We start from the raw sequence: 21,265 nt of genomic DNA, 5'->3' as shown, positions 1-21,265 counted from the left end.
TAAAGAAATCCTGAAAAAATACGATCGCGGTGCTTCAAAAGACGTTTATAAGATCGTCACAGGTCACGAATCATGAATCTATGCGTATGAGCCCGAAACAAAACAGCAATCGACCGTGTGGGTCTTCCAAGACGAGCCAAATCCAACGAAAGTTGTTCGTGGAAGAAGCACTTCGAAGCAAATGGTCGCCCGTTTCTTCGGCAAAACTGGTCATGTGGCGACTGTTCCGCTTGAGCAATGTAGGACGGTCAATTCTGAGTGGTACACCACCATTTGTTTGCCTAAAGTCTTCGGAGAAACAAACATAAAGCCAGAACGGCAGTGCATTTGGATGACTTCGACAATCTTATATTCACGTATAAATTCGATTTTCTTGTATATACGCATTTAGCAGTCGATACTGAGTTGCTTTAAATCATTAATTTAACATATTTAAGTTAATTAGCCTTCTTCATCTTACTGAAGTTGACATAAAACCATAACGGCAGTGCATTTGGAAGAATTCGACAATCTTATATTCAGGTATAAAGTCGATTTTCTTGTATATACACATTAAGCAGTCGATATTGAGTTGCTTTAAATCATTAATTTAACATATTTAAGTTAATTAACCTTCTTCATCTTACTGAAGTTGACATAAATCCATAACGGCAGTGTCTTTGGAAGAATTCGACAATCTTATGTTCAGGTATAAAGTCGATTTTCTTGTATATACACATTAAGCAGTCGATACTGAGTTGCTTTAAATCATTAATTTAACATATTTAAGTTAATTAGCCTTCTTCATCTTACTGAAGTTGACATAAAACCATAACGGCAGTGCATTTGGAAGAATTCGACAATCTTATATTCAGGTATAAAGTCGATTTTCTTGTATATACACATTAAGCAGTCGATATTGAGTTGCTTTAAATCATTAATTTAACATATTTAAGTTAATTAACCTTCTTCATCTTACTGAAGTTGACATAAAGTCATAACGGCAGTGCATTTGGGAGAATTCGACAATCTTATATTCAGGTATAAAGTCGATTTTCTTGTATATACACATTTAGCAGTCGATATTGAGTTGCTTTAAATCATTAATTTAACATATTTAAGTTAATTAACCTTCTTCATCTTACTGAAGTTGACATAAAGTCATAACGGCAGTGCCTTTGGAAGAATTCGACAATCTTATGTTCAGGTATAAAGTCGATTTTCTTGTATATACACATTTAGCAGTCGATATTGAGTTGCTTTAAATCATTAATTTAACATATTTAAGTTAATTTACCTTCTTCATCTTACTGAAGTTGACATAAAGCCATAACGGCAGTGCATTTGGAAGAATTCGACAATCTTATATTCAGGTATAAATTCGATTTTCTTGTATATACACATTTAGCAGTCGATATTGAGTTGCTTCAAATCATTAATTTAACATATTTAAGTTAATTAACTTTCTTCATCTTACTGAAGTTGACATAAAGCTATAACGGCAGTGCATTTGGAAGAATTCGACAATCTTATATTCAGGTATAAAGTCGATTTTCTTGTGTATACACATTTAGCAGTCGATATTGAGTTGCTTCAAATCATTAACATCAAATATTTAAGTTAATTAACCTTCTTCATTTTACTGAAGTTGACATAAAGCCATAACGGCAGTGCATTTGGAAGAATTCGACAATCTTATATTCAGGTATAAATTCGATTTTCTTGTATATACACATTTAGCAGTCGATATTGAGTTGCTTTAAATCATTAATTTAACATATTTAAGTTAATTAACCTTCTTCATCTTACTGAAGTTGACATAAAGCCATAACGGCAGTGCATTTGGAAGAATTCGACATTCTTATATTCAGATATAAAGTCGATTTTCTTTGACATACACATTTAGCAATCGATATTGAGTTGCTTCAAATCAATAATTTAACATATATAAGTTAATTAACCTTCTTCATCTTACTGAAGTTGGCATAAGGCCATAACGTTAGTGCATTTGGAAGAATTCCACAATCTTACATTTAGGTAGAAATTCGATTTTCTTGTGTATACACATTTTCAATTAACCGTTTTCATTTTACTGAAGTTGATAAAGAGCCATAACGGCAGTGCATTTGCAAGCAGTGCAAAATCGTATATTTAGGTTTAAATTCGCTTTTCTTGTATATACGCATTTAGCAATCGGCATGGAGTTGCTCCAAATCATTAACTTCACATATTTAAGTTAATTAACTTTCTTCATCTCACTGAAGTTGACATAAAACCATAAAGGCAGTGCATTTGGGAGAATTTCACAATCTTATATTTAGGTATAAAGTCGATTTTCTTGTATATACACATTTAGCAACCGATATTGAGTTGCGCCGAATCATTAACTTCACATATTTAAGTTAATTAACCTTCTTCATCTTACTGAAGTTGACATAGAGCCATAACTGCAGTGCATTTGGAGCAAGAGAAGACGAATCATTGTGCACCATGACAATGCGAGCTCTCACACATCGGCTCAAACCAGCGCCTTTTTGACCGGCCAAAACGTCGAATTTGATGGGTCATCCGCCGTACAGCCCTGACTTGGCACCCAATGACTTCTTATTATTCCCACACATCAAGAAAATAATGCGTGGTCAACGATTTTCGTCGCCAAAAGATGCTGTTGAAACATTCAAAAACCATGTTTTAGAGGTGTCTCAATCGGAGTGAAAAAAGTGCTTCGAAAATTGGTTTGAGCGCATGCAAAAGTGTATAAATCTTGATGGAGAATATTTTGAAAAACAATAAAACCATTTTCGTTGATAAATATTCCTATTTTCATTATTAGGCCTGAAATATATATAGCAGCCTAACTCAAGAACGGCTGAACCGTTTTGGCTTAAAATTGGTGGGGAGGTAGCTTAGAAGCAGGGTAAGGACATCGGATACTTTTTATCTCTTTATGTTAAAATTCAATACAACTCATATATACAAAAATTATATTTCTGATCATAAGCATTTGATCAAAATTGATGTAATACCATGTTCAGACCGACACTTAATCACACGATTTCGGCTGTTGAATGGATTATCCCACTAATCTTAAAAATTTATCAAAATTTCGCCATACAAAAATGACAGTTCCAAATCACTTCATTGAAATGATTTGAAACTGATCCACGCTAAATCTCTCTGTGCGACTCTGATTTTGCGCAATCTACTTGTCAGCACTGGAAATTTTTACATTATCACAGCTGATGCTGAATGCTGAATGTAAACAAACAAGACAAAGAAGACAAAAAAATAAAACTAAAAATTGCCGTTGATTACAAATCAAATTACAAAGTAAAAAAAAATATGGAAAAAACTCAAAAAAAGAAACGAGTTATGTGGAGTGAGGCTGCCGAGGCCGACTTAATCGAGGTGTGGCAACAAAAAATGCCGAGCTGCGATCAACGCGGAAAAATAACCACATATACGAGGAAATGTCCTGTACGATGCTTTTGGCTGGACACGAATATACGTCCACTGAAATTAAAATTAAATTGCACAATTTTACCAACAAATACAGGTAAGTAATATATTATGAGGTCAATATATAAATTAAATATTTTTTTTATTTTTAGACAAGAAAAGCAGAAAATTGGCCCATCGGGTGGCTCCCTAGTCGGTGGAAATATTATGAGGCGGTCCACCAAGCAGTATGTAGGTGGTTTCAAAAGTTTTTGTTCCGCCGAACTTGTAGAGGATAGCATTGTGGGTAAGTTTTAAGCGCATTGGAGTAGATTCCAATATTCATAATAAAATGAAAAACGGTTATGGAATGTTTCCTTACACTTTTATTTGTTTCTTCTATTTTCAGTTGACATGGAACCAATTTACATTGAGGACGATACAAAAGGAGAGCCGCCGCTCCCAAGCCCAAGCGATGGACCTTCTACGTCGCGTGGTTGCGCTCGGCCATCGTCAAGCGATGCTGCAAAAAAGAAAAAATCAGGGTTAACAATAATGGAGGAAATGAAGGATGACTTATTAAAGGCGACTGAGGCGATGAAGGCAGCCGATGAAAAGCGTCTTTCTCTCTTACAAGAATATATAAACGATTCAAAAGAAGTGAAGGATGCTTTCATCGACTTCCTTCGTCGTCAAAAATAGATTTAAAATTTTTTTTAAGTTTTAGTTTAAGATATAAGATAAATGATGAATGGAAAATGAATTTAAATATGTATGTGAATGAAAATGAAAATATATATCTAATATATAAAATATATAAAATATATATATAAATGAATACGAAAATATATATGTAACATATAAAAAATATAGAAATATCTGTTTTTTTTGTACTGGAATTGAATTATGAGATATGTAAGTATGGATCGGTTGAGATTTAATAATATTTCAAAGTTGAATGTAATAACTCACCGAAATACGAAACGAACGCTTGTCTTATTTCCTCTGCTCTTGGGTTGACATTTCCACAAATGTTAGAGACGTCTTCTGGCAACTGCCGAGATTCGTTTTCGGTTTTTCATTTAAAAAGTTGTGCAAAACGCAGCACGCTTTTATGACGATTTTCGTGTTGGCCATGTGGTTATCCAAGCCTTTTCCAACCCGTCTAAACCTTCCCTTTAAATGACCGAAAGCATTCTCCACCACTCTTCGGCATTTCGAGAGAACATAGTTGAATTTTTTTTTATCCAAAGGTTGGTTTACACAAAATGGGTACGGTTTCATCAAATGTTCATCAAATTTGAACGTAGAGTCGCCCAACAAAACGACTGGAACATTAACTGACGATATTTGTTTACTCATGTCTTTAAATATAGTAGATTGTGCCAACTCGCATTTTAAAGATGATCTCTCAAATATTGAAGAGTCATTACAACGGCCTGGACTACCAACGTTGATGTATATAAAGCGACATCTATAACATTAAAGAAATACATTAGGTGTTTAAACGAGCTTCATGAAAAAGCTTACCTTGCATCTACTAAAGCCAAAAGAACTGTGGAATACCAGCCTTTGTAATTGTAGTAGTCAACAGCATCTTCTGCAGCTGGGCGAACTTCTATATGACAACCATCTAAAACTTAAAAATATATAAAAACTCAAATGTAAAAATTTAACTTATTACCTATAGCTCCTAACACTTGAGGGAAACCCAATGACTCAAAACCATTTAAATATTCGCGCAATTGAATTTCGTTCATTGGGAATTTCTTCAAATACAAAGGCCACACAAACAACGCCAGACTTCATGACAGAAATCAATTAGAATGGAGCAGACAGTGCTTTTACCAATTCCGAACATATTTCCAATTGTTCGATATTCTGCAGAAAGAGCCAAGAGCATATAAAGCAATAGCAATGCGTTTCTCTAATGGAATTGCTTTGCGGTAGTTGGTATTTTCCTTCTCCAAACCTTTCAACATAATGCACAATTTAATAAAAGAATTGCGCTTCATTCGGAAGTTGTTTTTAAAAAACGCATCCGAATTCACCTGGCAGTCGACTTCCCAAAACATTTGGCCACGAGTCTAAATTATATACACATTATAATTAAACGAAGTTATAATACCAATATTTATATATGTACTTGCCTTTATCCAAATAGACCTTGTTGACTTCGCTCCATATATACTACATTTTTAGTGCTAAGTGTTCATACAGCAAACGTTTCCTTGCTAACCGGTTAGAATCAAACAATTCCCAAATTATCTCCATTGAGCGGAGATAATTTAGAAAAAAAGAACACAATTTTATAATAAGGTACGCCATTTCAATGTTTTCCTTTAATAAATGCTTTGATGTTTATGGCTGAATGTCAAAAACATCTGATTTATAAATCACTAACGGCAGTAAGAACACTGTTGGGTTATGAAATGCTTAAATGTAATCTAATCTTTTAAATTTTCGGTCTGAACATGGTATAAGCAGCATTTGAGAATTTTAGTAATTCAAAAATAGAAAGAAATAAGTAAAAATTTTCATATCCGTACATGCTTAGTATATGGGTCATACTGATTTTGCTTCGGAACCAGGCAGTTTTTTTAGGACGAACAAATTAATTGGATTGCGAGAATTACTAAGAACGTGCCTGTGCCTAAGCGAATTTAAAAGATGCCGGATAAGAAAACGTGAAAAAGGGAAAAGTATATGTAGTTAAAATTAATCTCGAAAATTCATAGTAATTGAGTATTGTAATACATTTGTAATAGATGATGTTTTTGGTAATATAAAAATGGTAAATATTTTACATAATATAAAAAACATTTTATAATTTATTCATTTATTATCTAGTCCACTTTATTAATAAATTTCTTAAAATATTTGATTTTAGATTTATAAAGTCACTTGATGCAACAAGTGCCAAAATGATTTGCATAATATTTTTTTGTTTGAATTATTCAATTAATTCAAATATTATGACAGAAAATAGCAAAAAAAAAAAAAAAACAAAACGAGAAAAAACGTTAGCTTCGGTGCAACCCTTCACAGATGCATTTCTGTTAGTAACTATGTGTTCAGTTTGTATGAAAGCTTTTTGCTATAGTTAACCGATCTGATCAATTTCTTCGGAGATTACATTGTTGCTTCAGAAAATAATATATACCAAATTTCGTGAATATATCTTGTCAAATGTGAAAGTTTTCCATACAAGCATTTGATTCCGATCGTTCAGTTTGTATGGCAGCTATATGTTATAGTGGTCCGATATCGGCCTTTCCGACAAATGAGCAACTTCTTGAAGAGAAAATGACGTTTGCAAAATTTCTAGACGATATCTTAAAAACTGAGGGACTAGTTCGTATATATACAGACAGACAGACAGACGGACATGGCTAAATCGACTCAGCCTTTCATTAGCTCCGCTCTGCTACCGTTCCCAATTTTCTGCTACCGCTACGCCAGAGCATAGCCTAACATTTCATTTTTTGCTCTCGCTACAGCTATAGTTTTTTACCTAACAAAACTCGGAGCAGAGTAGAGCACATACTTTTACATTGTTATGCTAAGGCTATGCTGTGGCTCCCGACAAAGTGAGAGCGGTAGCAAGAGCTAAATGAAATGCTAAGGGAGTAGTGTAGTTTTTCAAATGCTGCATATTACTAATATCTTCCCTTATTAAAGTTTACAAAAATATCTAATTCAGGCAGCTATTCAAGGTTCAGGTATATCGTTTTCAAAATTAGTAATTCGATATTTTCCAACATCCACTTTCATATTGTGAACTCAGCGTTGAACTTATTTCGATCCCAATTTAATTGATATTATTATCGGAATATTACAGGGCTATTAAAACAACATAACGACATACTTCATAATTTTTATTATTTTCTAAATGATATTGGTGTGCTGTGAAAACATATTAAAATTAATTTATACTGGCATTGATATACATACACAAATATGACACAACGCATATGTATAAATAAGTGCTCATTTTAAATGAACACATTTTCACTGATATTGCGACTGATGTTGATGGGTCTGCCCAAAACCAAAAGATTGTGCAGCATCACCTAGTGCTGTGGGATCATCAATCGGTGGCGTAGGATTCCGAAACTGCTCTGCAGAAAGACGGGTAAATAAAATCCCGACTCCTTCAATTAAGGCCAGCAACACTCCGCCAATTATAGCACTTCCAGCCATTGCAGGTATGCCTAAAAATAAGAACACAAAAATGATTAATACAATTAGCCCTATTCCCGTTGTAGTTTTAAAAACAAATAAGAATGGCTATTTGGTATTCCTGTTGGCGTTGCCGACATTTACCGACAATAAATCGTATTCCTCATAGGGCCCTATTCCCATTGTCAATATCGTTTTAAAACGAAACAAGAACGTCTCTGTGGCATTCCTGTTGGCATTATCTACAATTATTGAAAATAAATTGTGATTTTTACTTTGAATAGGATACAGCCTTTCTTTGTTGTTGTAATAATAATTGAGAACGATGTAGAAACAAGCACTTTTATTCGAAGTGAATATGAAAATTTCTAACTCGAATTTTAGTGTCAGAATTAGAAAAAAATTCTTCGTATGCCAAAGATTTAATAAAAACCATTGATTTTCAATATGTTTTGAAGAGATATTCATTTGCACGTCCATGCCGCGGCGGAGACTTTTGTCATAAAGTAATTTATGCTATGTTCGGACCGACAACGAAAACATGTTTTCGTGGGAAAAACTGGTTTTCGCTTGTGTTTTCGTCCATGTAAAATCTGTCAAACGAACACAGTTTTCGCTGAAAACTACTTAAAAATTTACATTCCACTCATTATAATCGGTGCCTGCTCTAGTTTAATCGATGTTTTTGGAAGACATATTTTGCCGACCCTAAATTGTCACTTGATATATGTTTACATTCGATATACAAATCATATTAAGGGGATTCTCTTGCTTTTGCAAAACCTTGCACGGTGCAGAAATTGCAGAATTTTCCTCTTGGTGCAACGGCACAACAACAAACACACGCAGAAAATTATTTGCAATGGCTGTAAAATATGTCAGACCAAAACCCATGTTTATTTCCGTGCCGTCATATATCACTAGATTCTGCAATGGGTGCTCTCTTGGCCTTGCATATTTCGGTATAGGATTTTTACATTTTGTGTCATCGTGCAATCTTGCAAGAGCAAGAGAATGCCGCTATTGAGAGTTGTCAGTGAAAACTCATCGAAAACACACATTGTCAGTCCGAACGACTTAGATTCCACAACATACAAATGTGTTTTCAAAATGTTTTCAATGTCGGTCCGAACATAGTATAAAATTTGTAAAACTGCATTTGTATGGCTATGAAGGTGTTTAACATTTATGTACGTATATATGTATACAGTGGTTCCATCGTATAATCGGACAGAAGTTTGTCTAATATTATTGTGCTCCAAACATTAAAGCAGAATGTGTTGTTTTCCACTTTTATTTACACTTTTTATTATCAAATACCTAAGTGGTAAAGAAAACGTAACCCTTTTGAACATAAACTGAAAATTTAAACAAAAAAACTAAAACAATTAAATTTTTTGTGCTCAACAAATAATCGGACAAAACCAAATAGTGCCACTAAATATATAATATAAAACAAAGGGAGTCAATATCAGGTTGTTCAATGAGTTTTGTCGTTCGATAAGAGAGGGCGCTGCTACTAACCCAACATTTTTTTTTGTTTTGTTAGTACAATCAATCTGTCAATTCATTCTTTGTTTACAAGCCATTTAGTGTCGCCGTGTCACAGTATTTTCTTACAAGCGCTAATTTGCATTAGCGGGCTTAATTTACATTTACTTGCGCATTTGACCCATGTTATTCATAAGAATTTCGTGCATTTAGCTGAATTTACCAATTTTGAGTATGCAACACTGCTCAAAAATGGCCGATTTTTGCTATTTTTGACAGATGTCGCTTGAAGTCTGCCGCCTGCTTTGCGTTTACAGCATCAGAGGTAAGCAGTTTTACACTCTATTATCTTTGAACGAAGGTAATAATAAACGAATTTTTTCATTAAATTTATATCGATTTTCCAAACATACTAAAATTTCTATTAATAATTTCTCTTATTAATTCTTATTTCACTTTTTGAAGTGGGCACTTTTGTGGGTGACATTTTCAGCCGTTCTCGCGACAGATGAGACTTTACACAGGTATACTCCGGGTGTATTCTTATAATATATGTATACTATACGCGCTCTTTGCATGGGCATTCGTTCGTGCTCTCGCGACAGATGAGATTACATACCTGCATATATGTATACTCAGAGCAGTGGTCGGCACAAACTAACTTCACACTAATTTTGCATACTAACTTCACACGTACGCTTACGCTCTATCGTTCAGTCGTTGCCGAGCCAGCAACGAATTAACATCACGCAAGATTATAGCGCAAAACCAAATATGCCCTGCGAGAAATATTTAATGATTCTAAATGCCTTTGGTGCCATGCAATGCCTTTTATGTTCCAAGCCTTTTAAAGATAATAGGGAATATATCCTTAAAAGACATTTCGTTAATTTTCATTAAACTATTAATTATTTATAAAATTTGCTTAATTTTAATTCCAATTCCAATTTCTCACTGACTCAGAGTGTATAGGTCAGTGGTCGACATGAGAGGATCTGTCACTGTGTTAGTGAGCACGAAAAAAAGTAGCCCAGTTTGAACTTTTAAATCTAAAGTGTTGATAGAATTAATAAAACCATTGTTGTAGTGCTTTTGTATACTGTAGTGTTACTATATTTTGTATACATTATTACAACTGCTGCTCGTCATCACGTAAATAAATTATTATTTTATTTGGTAAATTTTGTGACGTACATGATACGTATGTATGTACATAAACAAATGCAACACGTTATTAAATAAAATTATTTAAAAAATGAGAAACACGGGGGGTACATATGTATATGTTTACAATAGCGTACAATACTATTAGTATACGCTTAGGTATACATATATCAGCTGTCTCTTTCTTCGGCTAGGGAGACAACTTCCTGTTTTACCAACAGTTACATTACAAAAATACAAGTTTGGCGCTACCGTTTAAAAAAGCGCTGCATTTAAAGTTTGAAGTTGATAAATTTTTACAAAATTACAGAAAATCTCGAAATTTTGGGAAATTAGGAAAATTAACTCTATGCTCATTTCAGCAAAGAACTAAAAATTATCGGAAAGCCGGAAAATTAGGAAAACCTGAAAAATCGAAAATATACTCCTTTTATTAGAGAATTTCACTAGGGACGTGATTCAATGGTCGGAAAATCTCTAAAAATTATGGGAAAGACAGAAAAGTAGGAAACCCCGAAAAATCGAATATATACTCAATTTAGTAGAGAATTTCACTAGAGACGTGAATCGACGGTCGGAAAATCACTAAAAAATTATGGGAAATCCGGAAAAGTAGGATATAGTTTCTATATTATTATACTTCATGTCCATTCAAAAAGTGCCCACATTGCTTTGATAAACTTGATTTTCTATGTACGATTTCTCATGTCGCGAGCGCACCTAAAAATGCTCACCCAAAAAAGTGCCCAACGCGCCATAAGTTCAAGTTTTCACTTCTGCCTGCACTCCCTGAGTGCAACCCCCCTTTGCTTTTTTTTTTTTTAAATAAACAAATTTCACAATCAGCTGTCTAAATGCACAAGTCTGCCGTCTGTCACCATAAAATTTCAATGCGCATTAGCGTTGCTTGATGCGTATTAATATTGTTCGTCTGTCAGGGCTATATATTTTTGGAAGGTGTAGCACCAAAGGAAATTCACGAACGAATGTTAAAAGTGTATAACGATTGTTCACTTACAATTAGAACAGTAGAAAGATGGTGTTCAAATATCATTCAACATGCTTAGTTGTTTAGTGTCAGCATAGCCGAGATATTATAATACATAAATATGTAAAAACACATACAGTTCACTAAAAATACATGTATAAATACATACATATGTACATATGTACATAAACAGACCTATGACTTTACATGCAATGCACATACAATAATAATAAAAATGCATATATTGAATAAAACTTCATTGAGGTATTAACATTTGGTCCTTCGAGCCGGATTTAGTGCTCGGTCAAATTAAAAGTCATATAAAGGCAATATACAAAAAAGCGCTGTTTAAAGTAAAGGCAAAATAATTGTAAGACGGGAGAATATTCCCGTATATTAAACTGAATACATATGTAAGTCGTTTTAGCAAGAAACTAGACGCAGTGATCCAACTGCCATACAAAGACATACTCAACGGCTATGAATCGAGGCACAGCAAGGTCAACGAGGCGACCAAATCAATACACCTCCAACGATTTCTTTGGAGAATACCCAGAGTTACACAAATACGAAGTTTTGCGGAAAATATTCTCAAAAGGGAAATAAACCGGAACAAAATTCTTGATGCCCAGGCAGATTTATCCGAAAAGCTATTGTACACGTCAAACACTATTTCAGCAAAGCCATTAAAAAAAATTTCCATATTCAAGAGGAAAATTGAACTCCCCAGAAAAATAATTGATGATCTCAACAAAATAATTACAATAAAAAGTAATCATATCAAACTTTTGAAATTTGAGTTTCATCAAATGCCCAATTTTCACACAAAGTATTTTACAGAAATTGCTATTGAAGTTGAGAAATTGAGTATTTCGAGAACCTTAAACATTGTAAAACGAGATTACAAGAAGGCGAGTCCAAATCCCTTGAAGAATTTCATGAACCTTCAATAACACTGGTAGCCGCATAATTTGTGACATGAAAATTCTTGGGTGTTTCTAATGCAGTTTGATACCCTGAAGTCAAATCTGAAAACTGAAAACACTCACAGATATTTTGTAACCTGCGGCTTCAGATTTTACAATACATAAAATTTCATTACATTGCATTATCTTATATTTTCAATAACTGGATTAGGGATTTTACCGGTTTAGACCGGTTCTGCCTGCTTGTTTGAAGTAAACAGCGTATTCTACTATCATTTATTTGGACTCAAGTCCAAACATACGTTTAATTACAGATCTAGTATACTGTTCAGAAGTTAACCTTTTGTTTAAGAGGCTATACCAGTGTAATGCATGAAAAATTAGGCGATTTTCGAGAATTTTTTTTTAAACAAAGTAATCGATTGAATGTTTTGAACTTCTTTGAGCGTAATAAGGTATACAAGGTAATACAATGTTCAGACCGACACTTAATCACAGTACTTCGGCTGTTGAGTGGTTTATCCTACTAATCCGATAAATTTATCAAGATTTTAAAAATGACAATTCAAAATCCCTTCATCGAAGTGATTTGAAACTGATCCACGCTAAATCTCTCGGTGCAACTCTGATTTTGCGCCATCTACTTGTTAGCATTGGAAATCTATTACATTATGACAGCTGATTTGGACACTACAGAGAGAAAAAAATTATAACAATTAAATTTTTTTTAAAGCAATGAATCTAATTTCACCTGAAAATCGACTTAAAAAATGAAAAAATGCGTCCATTATTTCCATTATATGGAAAATATTTAAAATAAGACAGCTTTTACTTCAAAATACTAAATGACAATGTTTTCTTTTGATAAATATTAGGCGATGTGAATTCTTGAATGGCAAAAACAGCTGCTTTTTTTATCTTTCCAACGGCAGTGAGAACGGGCTGATTATTGAAGGGCTTAAATGTAATCTTATCCCTTCAAATTTTCGGTCTGAACATGGTATAAGCTCTAAAGTAAACAAAACATTTTGAATCTAGCGTCCCTGGTGGCGCCATCTATATGTCGACTGGAGCATTAGAATCTGCTTTTTATTGATTGTAAGTGAATTTATTGCGTTTAAAGTGTCCGGATGTTTGTGTTATTGGTGCGAAAATGAGCTTCGAACAAAGAGCCAACATTAATTTTGTTTTAAAATTGGTAAAACTTTTACCGAAACGTTTCAATTGATGAAACAAGTTTATGCCAATGATTGCCTATCCCGTAGCAGAGTAGTTTCAACGTTTCAAAGTGGTCGTGAGGACATAAATGACGATCAACATGTGGGACAATCAAAATCCGTGATCATGAATTCATCAAAAATCACCCGAAATTATCATTGAAATTCATGGAAATGGAATTGAACATCTCCAAAACATCGATTTATCGCATTTTGACCGAACATTTAGGCTTACGAAAGGTGTGTGCACGGTTTGTTCCGAACAAATTGACTGACGACCAAATATTGCTCAGAATCCAACATTCGAAGAACGACTTCTTCCTTTTCGGAAAAATGCATTTGCCCATGAAACGAAAGCGTTTTGCAGATGTAGAGGCTATTCAAAACGAGCTAAAACACACGTTCGACATGCTTTTGGAACCTGCAAAAAGCTGTATTGAAGCAGAAGGAGCCTACTTTGAATAAAATATATTGATTTTGCCGAAAAAACCATATGTTGTATTTTTTTAAGTCCTGTTTACTTTGGAATGCACTTTGTACTATCAGCTACATTTTAAGATTTTTATTTTACAAAATTGTTGAAAAGCAACGGAGTTATTGCTGTCTTAAGAGGTACCAAAAAAAGTGCCTCAACTGCTGACATGTTTCCGGGCGAATGAGTATCTGAGAAAAAAATATCAAAAAGTTTATTAAACCTAAAGATATTTCTTATACAATGAACTACGATCTTTGAAAAATATCAAAAATTAACAAAATGACATAATTTTGAAAAAAAAATATCGAAGGTCATTGTATAGTAAATGTATCCAACATTACTTTTAATTTGAAGCCGATCGGTTAATTTTTCGTTGAGTTATGATGTCAGCAATTTTGAATAATGTCGTTTCGAGAAAAACCCGTTCAAAGTTTCACATATACATACATATATGTTTGTACCTTCGAACGTCCGCTCTTTAGAAGGCTGCCACCCGAAAACAATTCAAGATACGACCTTGCCGATTTCACAGAATACAAACTATAAAAAAACATTGTTTCAAAAAAATTTTTTTTTTTTGCTTTTTCGATAGCTTATATCGGGTGATTTTTTAAGAGCTTGATAACTTTTTTTTAAAAAAAAACGCATAAAATTTGCAAAATCTCATCGGTTCTTTATTTGAAACGTTAGATTGGTTCATGACATTTACTTTTGGAAGATAATTTCATTTAAATGTTGACCGCGGCTGCGTCTTAGGTGGTCCATTCGGAAAGTCCAATTTTTGGGCAACTTTTTCGAGCATTTCGGCCGGAATAGCCCGAATTTCTTCGGAAATGTTGTCTTCCAAAGCTGGAATAGTTGCTGGCTTATTTCTGTAGACTTTAGACTTGACGTAGCCCCACAAAAAATAGTCTAAAGGCGTTAAATCGCATGATCTTGGTGGCCAACTTACGGGTCCATTTCTTGAAATGAATTGTTCTCCGAAGTTTTCCCTCAAAATGGCCATAGAATCGCGAGCTGTGTGGCATGTAGCGCCATCTTGTTGAAACCACATGTCAACCAAGATGCTAACTAACTTTTTGTTGCCAAAAATGGAAGAACTGAACTTGGTTGACATGTGGTTTCAACAAGATGGCGCTACATGCCACACAGCTCGCGATTCTATGGCCATTTTGAGGGAAAACTTCGGAGAACAATTCATCTCAAGAAATGGACCCGTAAGTTGGGCCACCAAGATCATGCGATTTAACGCCTTTAGACTATTTTTTGTGGGGCTACGTCAAGTCTAAAGTCTACAGAAATAAGCCAGCAACTATTCCAGCTTTGGAAGACAACATTTCCGAAGAAATTCGGGCTATTCCGGCCGAAATGCTCGAAAAAAGTTGCCCAAAATTGGACTTTCCGAATGGACCACCTAAGACGCAGCCGCGGTCAACATTTAAATGAAATTATCTTCAAAAAGTAAATGTCATGAACCAATCTAACGTTTCAAATAAAGAACCGATGAGATTTTGCAAATTTTATGCGTTTTTTTTTAAAAAAAAGTTATCAAGCTCTTAAAAAATCACCCGATATATTCAACAAGTAAGGAAGGGCTAAGTTCGGGTGTCACCGAACATTTTATACTCTCGCTTGATAAAGTGATAATCGAGATACTGTTATTAGCAACTTTTTTGCGAGAGTATAAAAATGATGCCCTCTGAATTACATGAAAATGTCTGAGAGATTTACCGATATTTTCGGTGAAAAATTAGGTTATGTTAGGTTAGGCACTGAGTTCTTCGTGTTCGATATCAGGGACCTTGAAAAGTTATAGTCCGATGACGACAATTTTTCCCACAAGGGTTACCTCAGCTCAAATACAATATTTGTGTAAAGTTTTATTCCGCTATCATCATTGGTTCCTAATGTATATATTATACAGAGAAGGCATCAGGTGGAATTCAAAAAAGCGTTAAATTGGAAGAAGGCGTGTTTGTGAACCGATTTCACCCATATTTCTTACATGTCATCAGGATGGTAAGAAAATATTATATACCGAATTTCATTAAAATAGGTCGAGTAGTTCCTGAGATATGGTTTTTGGTTCATAAGTGGGCAACGCCACGCCCATTTTCAATTTTTAAAAAAAAGCCTGGGTGCAGCTTTCTTCTGCCATTTCTTTTGTAAAGTTTAGTGTTTCTGACGTGTTTTGTTAGTCGGTTAAGGCACTTTTAGTGATTTTCAACATAACCTTTGTATGGGAGGTGGGCGTGGTTATTATCCGATTTCTTCCATTTTTAAATTGTATATGGAAATGCCTGAAGGAAACGACTCTGTAGAGTTTGGTTGACATAGCTATAGTAGTTTCCGAGATATGTATAAAAACTTAGTAGGGGGCGGGGCCACGCCCACTTTTCCAAAAAATTACGTCCAAATATGCCCCTCCCTAATGCGATCCTTTGTGCCAAATTTCACTTTAATATCTTTATTTATGGCTTAGTTATGACACTTTATAGGTTTTCGGTTTCCGCCATTTTGTGGGCGTGGCAGTGGGCCGATTTTGCCCATCTTCGAACTTAACCTTCTTATGGAGCCAAGGAATACGTGTACCAAGTTTCATCATGATATCTCAATTTTTACTCAAGTTACAGCTTGCACAGACAGACGGACGGACGGACAGGCAGACATCCGGATTTCAACTCTACTCGTCACCCTGATCACTTTGGTATATCTATATCCCTATATCTGACTCTTTTAGTTTTAGGACTTACAAACAACCGTTATGTGAACAAAACTATAATACTCTCTTTGGCAACTTTGTTGCGAGAGTATAAAAATATCCTGTGAAATCGGCGAGGTCGTATCTTAAACAGTTTTTGAATGGCAGCGTTCTAAATAGCGACCTCTCAGAGATGCAAACATATAATGTATAAGTGAAACTTTAAACGCGTTTTTAAACGACATTTTTCAAAATTGCTGACATTATAACTCAACGAGAAATTGACCGATCGACTTCAAATTAAAAATGTATAGTTGAATACATTTGCTGTACAATTGACTACGATCTTTTTGATTGGTTGAAAATTGTCAATTTGGCATTAAAAAAACGACAATTTTTTTCGTAAAAAAACGATTTTTTTTTCAAAACTACGCCATTTTCTTAATTTTTGATATTTTTCAAAGATCGTAGTTCATTGTATAGAAAATTTATTTAAGTTTAATAAACATTTTGAATTTTTTTGTTTCAGCTCCTCAATCGACCGGAATCATGCAAGCAGTTGAGGCACTTTTTTTTCGGCACTTCCCCAGACAGCACATAACTTTCGTTATTTTTCAATATTTTTGTAAAAAAAAAATTTTAGTATAGCTTAAAATATACTCTATTACGTCCATAGAATGTCGAAACATTCAATATAGTACTTTCTTTTAAAAAAATTCACGAAAATCGCCTAATTTCTTATGCGTCACACTGGTATAGCCCCTTAACGCACCAGGATAGAAAAGTTTTTTTGATCCACGTGATTGGCGTATATTCATTGATTCCTCTCAACTTAGTTTAAAGGCGGCATTGGTTCATAACGGTAACAAATATCCATCTGTACCCTTAGGATATACGAAATACTGTTGCTTCCTTTGCGAATGGGACAACCGTGCGAGAGACTGTCATTATGTACAGAAACAGTGGCCAGTACGTCGGGCACTCACTCCGGGAAAAAAACGTTACCAGTGAACCACAAGTTGATCTCAAAAAGGTATTACTACCACCTACGCATATTAAAATGAATTTAATGAAGAAGAAGGCAATGGACAGAAGTGGAAATTTCCAGCAGTCAGTGAAGCATAAATAAGGGGGGCATATTTGTGAGTCCGCAAATAAGAGAACTAATGAAAAATAAAACATTTGAGGAAATGCTCAATGAAACTGAAATACGAGCCTAAAGTGCCTTTAAAAGTGTTATTCAAAATTTTCTTGGAAATAGAAAAACTGACAATTACAAAGATATTTTGACTGAACTATTTACTACCTATAAAAAAATGGGTTGCAACATGTCCCTTAAAATTTACTTTCAGGATTTTTTCCCGGAAAAGCCGTAAGTGACGGACATGGGGAACGGTTCCACCAAGACATTTCTGCTATGGAGAAACGGTACCAAGGCAAGTGGAGTGCCAGTTTGCTTGCCAATTACTACTGGACATTGTTAAGAGAGACTGGAAAAACAAAATATCGCCGAAAAACATCGACAGTAACATTTTAAGGGGCTCTACCAGTGTGACGCATGAAAAATTAGGCGAATTCCGTAAATTATTTTAAAAGAAAGTACTAGATTGAATGTTTGACGTTCTATGGATGTAATAAAGTATATTTTTAGCTGTATTAAAATTTTTTTTTTACAAAAATATTGAAAAATAACGGAGTTATGTGCTGTCTGCGGAAGTGCCGAAAAAAAAGTGCCTCAACTGCTGGCATGATTCCGGTCGAATGAGTAGCTGAAACAAAAAAATTCAAAATGTTTATTAAACTTAAATATATTATCTATACAATGAACTACGATCTTTGAAAAATATCAAAAATTAAGAAAATGGCGTAGTTTTGGAAAAAAAAATTCGTTTTTTTACGAAAAAAATTGTCGTTTTTTAATGCCAAATTGACAATTTTCAACCAATCAAAAAGATCGTAGTTCATTGTATAGCAAATGTATTCAAATATACCCAGTTTTAATTTGAAGTCGATCGGTCAATTTCTCGTTGAGTTATGATGTCAGCAATTTTGAAAAATATCGTTTCGAGAAAAACGAGTTTAAAGTTTCACTTATACATATGTGTTTGCACCTCTGAGCGGTCGCTGTTTAGAACACTGCCATTCAAAAACTATTCAAGATACGACCTTGCCGATTTCACAGGATATTTTTGAATATATAAAAATCATCGAAAAACCAAAAACAAAAAAAAAAATTTTAACCCTGGTCGAGACCAACGGTCTGATACACTTAGTCGAGACCAATGGTGCTTGGCTAGGCCAAGTGGTGTTTACATACATTTGTATGGAAATACGTGTTGTATTTACACTCATATATGTACAATATATGTAGATACATTTTGAAATTTCTTACCTCACTATTTGGTTGAAATCAAATTGACTGCCTTGTTCACGCTTGGCGTGGCAATAGCGTTCATAAAAAATGTAACATTTTGAGAAATATTACATTTTTTCTTAACCTTTTAAAACGCTCTAGCGGCTAAAGTATTTGACCTAGGTGGGTCAAATAAATTGCACCGGTTAGGTAATTTAAAGAGCAAGGCCCCACCGGGGGCGTGGCAATAGGCGAAAATGAGTTTTCATCATGTCCCCCTTTTTGTTTCACTACAGTTGGGGGGGTATGGGCCCGGGGGTGATCAAAACAGTTTTGCGAGTTAGTTCACCCCTGGGGCTTTCAGGAAAGCCCTCAACCTCCCCTCTATCCTCACCAGGGACGAGGCCATAGCGTTCACAAAAAATTTAACATTTTGAGAAAATTTACATTTTTCTTAACCTTTAGAACGCTCTAGCGGCTAAAGTATTTGACCTAGATAAGCATACAAACCAATTTGGACATGTAACTGAAAACAGATAAATCAACCGTGCGAAGTGATAGGAACATACCAAAGTTCATATATTTTAATACAAATTATATGGGGTCTAGCCAAGCACCATTGGTGCACTAAGGTGTAATATTATTATATCCTTTTTCGTCCTTTTCGATACGATATCCTTGAATTTTTTTTTCTGAATTCTATAGACAATAAAATTCTAGGAAGCTACCTGGAAGCGCAAGTCGTTTGCTACACTCTAAATATATTTAAATAACATTTAAAAACAAAATATGCCTGGCCAGACACGAGAGTCTCGATGAGGGTTAAAGTGTCACACTGGTATAGCCCTTAAGGTACTATTTGGTTAATAAAATAATAGAACAATAATATATCCATCGCTGTTTTTTTTAACAAAAATCCTCATAGTAAAAAAAACTATAGGCTTAGAATAAATCTGTAGATATTTTCTGCATTTGTGGCAATTTTTACATAATAAACACTTTGTTCTGTTCATGTCGCAAAAAAAAGAGAGTTTTTGGTTACCAGTGTAATTGAGAAAAAACTAACTAAACTAAATTATTACCTTCGCATTTATCTCTTACGGCAGGCTCACATTTTAGAGAAATGTGGGAAAGTGAAGTCCAATTTAAAGCGTTTGAAGATGAGGGCGAAGCTGAAGTAATTGACCATAATTTAGAAGAGGAAGTTCAGGTTTTGTACAAACCAACACCATTGCCGAAAAAGACCAAAGATATTTAGTTGAGCCAAATTCTATTCTCACCGAAAAAGGAAAAATATTTTGTAGACTATGGAAAGCAGCCAAAAAGTATAGCTCGCGAAGCTACTAAAATGCAGAACCAAGTTGAAGAAAAACAATATCGTGTCTGTACCATCAAGGAAACTCTAATCAGCTCTTTCAAAGTTATCAATATAAAAATTTATAAAACATATTCGACCGTGTCCATTGCCGCAAAGGTTTTTATATCGAATACTTGGAGTAAAAAACACAATGTGAAAATACTGGTAAACACTGTTTTTGTCACATGAACTTTGTTATGATTTTTATTTACGTTGGTGTACCCTCATTAAAAATATACTATATAACAGTTTTGTTTCTATCACATCTAGTTTTCTTGTGACAGCTACATATTCATTTCTGACCTTATATACGTTTCTTTGTTTACATAACTGCATTTAGTCGACTGTGTAACTATTGTGTTTGCTAAATTACATTTTATTTACATTAGTTAGATCGTAAATATGCCACGAAAGTGTTTGAACAACCCGGACAATTTTTGTTATGTGTGTGGAGAATTAACTTTTACATCTCCGCGTCGAAATTTCACATCACTAATTGAACAGTGCTATTTAGACCATTTTGGTTTTCCTGTGAGGAATGTTAAGTAACGTGTGTGAGGCTTCTTTTAGGTTGGGCTAAACAAGAACCTAAACATTTGTCATTTGCTATACCAATGATTTGGATGTATCCAAACTTGTCTTCGGCCAAGAGACCCATCCTACATAGTGCCGAACTGCCTGTGCCGATACCTCCAAATCGATCAACAAGTGAGAATTCTAGTCCGGAATTTGTTCTCAGTCAGCATAATAAGGTATCTGATCTTGATAGTGACTCAAGTTATGAACCGTAAACTTCAAAAGAACCGCACTTATTGACACAACGTGATTTAAACGATTTAGTACGTGATTTAAATCTGTCTAAAAAACAGGCTGAGCTTTTGGGGTCTAGATTAAACGACTAGAATTTACTTTCTCGTGGTACAAAGATTTATCATTTTCGACGTCGTGGCGATGAAAAAAACCTTACTTTTCTGAAGGAGGTGATTTAGTCTAT

General features: G+C 34.4%; 2 protein-coding genes and 1 pseudogene across 4 annotated transcripts in view; 1 reads left to right on the top strand and 2 right to left on the bottom strand.

Annotated features, from left to right (window-relative positions):
* Window positions 1-3,435: 3,435 nt before the first annotated feature.
* On the bottom strand, window positions 3,436-5,199 carry LOC120780460 (putative nuclease HARBI1). Of its 3 annotated transcripts, XR_005705872.1 has the most exons (5): window positions 5,102-5,199; window positions 4,948-5,050; window positions 4,390-4,891; window positions 3,800-3,940; window positions 3,436-3,492 (listed from the first exon to the last, which is right to left on the bottom strand). XR_005705872.1 is itself a non-coding variant. In XM_040112731.1 (4 exons), exons 1-3 carry the CDS (start codon window positions 5,175-5,177, stop codon window positions 4,414-4,416), a joined length of 657 nt encoding a protein of 218 aa, XP_039968665.1. In that variant the 5' UTR covers window positions 5,178-5,199; the 3' UTR covers window positions 3,784-3,940; window positions 4,390-4,413. The 3 variants fall into 3 exon arrangements, 2 of the variants coding, with proteins under 2 accessions (XP_039968665.1, XP_039968666.1); XM_040112731.1 differs by lacking the exon at window positions 3,436-3,492 and having other exon boundaries at window positions 3,784-3,940; XM_040112732.1 differs by lacking the exon at window positions 3,436-3,492 and having other exon boundaries at window positions 3,784-3,940; window positions 4,948-5,035.
* On the top strand, window positions 3,462-4,158 carry LOC120780815 (annotated as a pseudogene).
* A 2,007-nt stretch (window positions 5,200-7,206) lies between the features above and the next one.
* The window catches only part of LOC120780327 (mitochondrial import inner membrane translocase subunit Tim17-A), a 78,614-nt gene continuing 64,555 nt past the window's right edge, over window positions 7,207-21,265 (bottom strand). Inside the window, exon 4 of the mRNA XM_040112620.1 lies at window positions 7,207-7,631. Within this exon, the coding sequence (XP_039968554.1) occupies window positions 7,429-7,631 (203 nt within the window). The 3' untranslated portion in view covers window positions 7,207-7,428. The remainder of the gene's footprint in view (window positions 7,632-21,265) is intronic.

The sequence above is a fragment of the Bactrocera tryoni genome, unplaced genomic scaffold, assembly GCF_016617805.1.
Source record: "Bactrocera tryoni isolate S06 unplaced genomic scaffold, CSIRO_BtryS06_freeze2 scaffold_25, whole genome shotgun sequence".
Lineage (NCBI taxonomy): Eukaryota > Metazoa > Arthropoda > Insecta > Diptera > Tephritidae > Bactrocera > Bactrocera tryoni.
Note: the sequence above shows the minus strand (reverse complement) of the source record. Positions and strands in the feature narration are given on the sequence as shown.

Bases quoted from the DNA above. Each gene is read 5' to 3' on its own strand.
- LOC120780460 (XM_040112731.1), bottom strand. From the start codon at position 5,177: ATGAACGAAATTCAATTGCGCGAATATTTAAATGGTTTTGAGTCATTG. The intron at 5,051-5,101 runs GTAATAAGTTAA...TTTAAGTTTTAG, and splicing joins TCAAGTGTTAGGAGCTATAG to ATGGTTGTCATATAGAAGTT. The intron at 4,892-4,947 runs GTAAGCTTTTTC...TTAATGTTATAG, and splicing joins TTGGCTTTAGTAGATGCAAG to ATGTCGCTTTATATACATCA.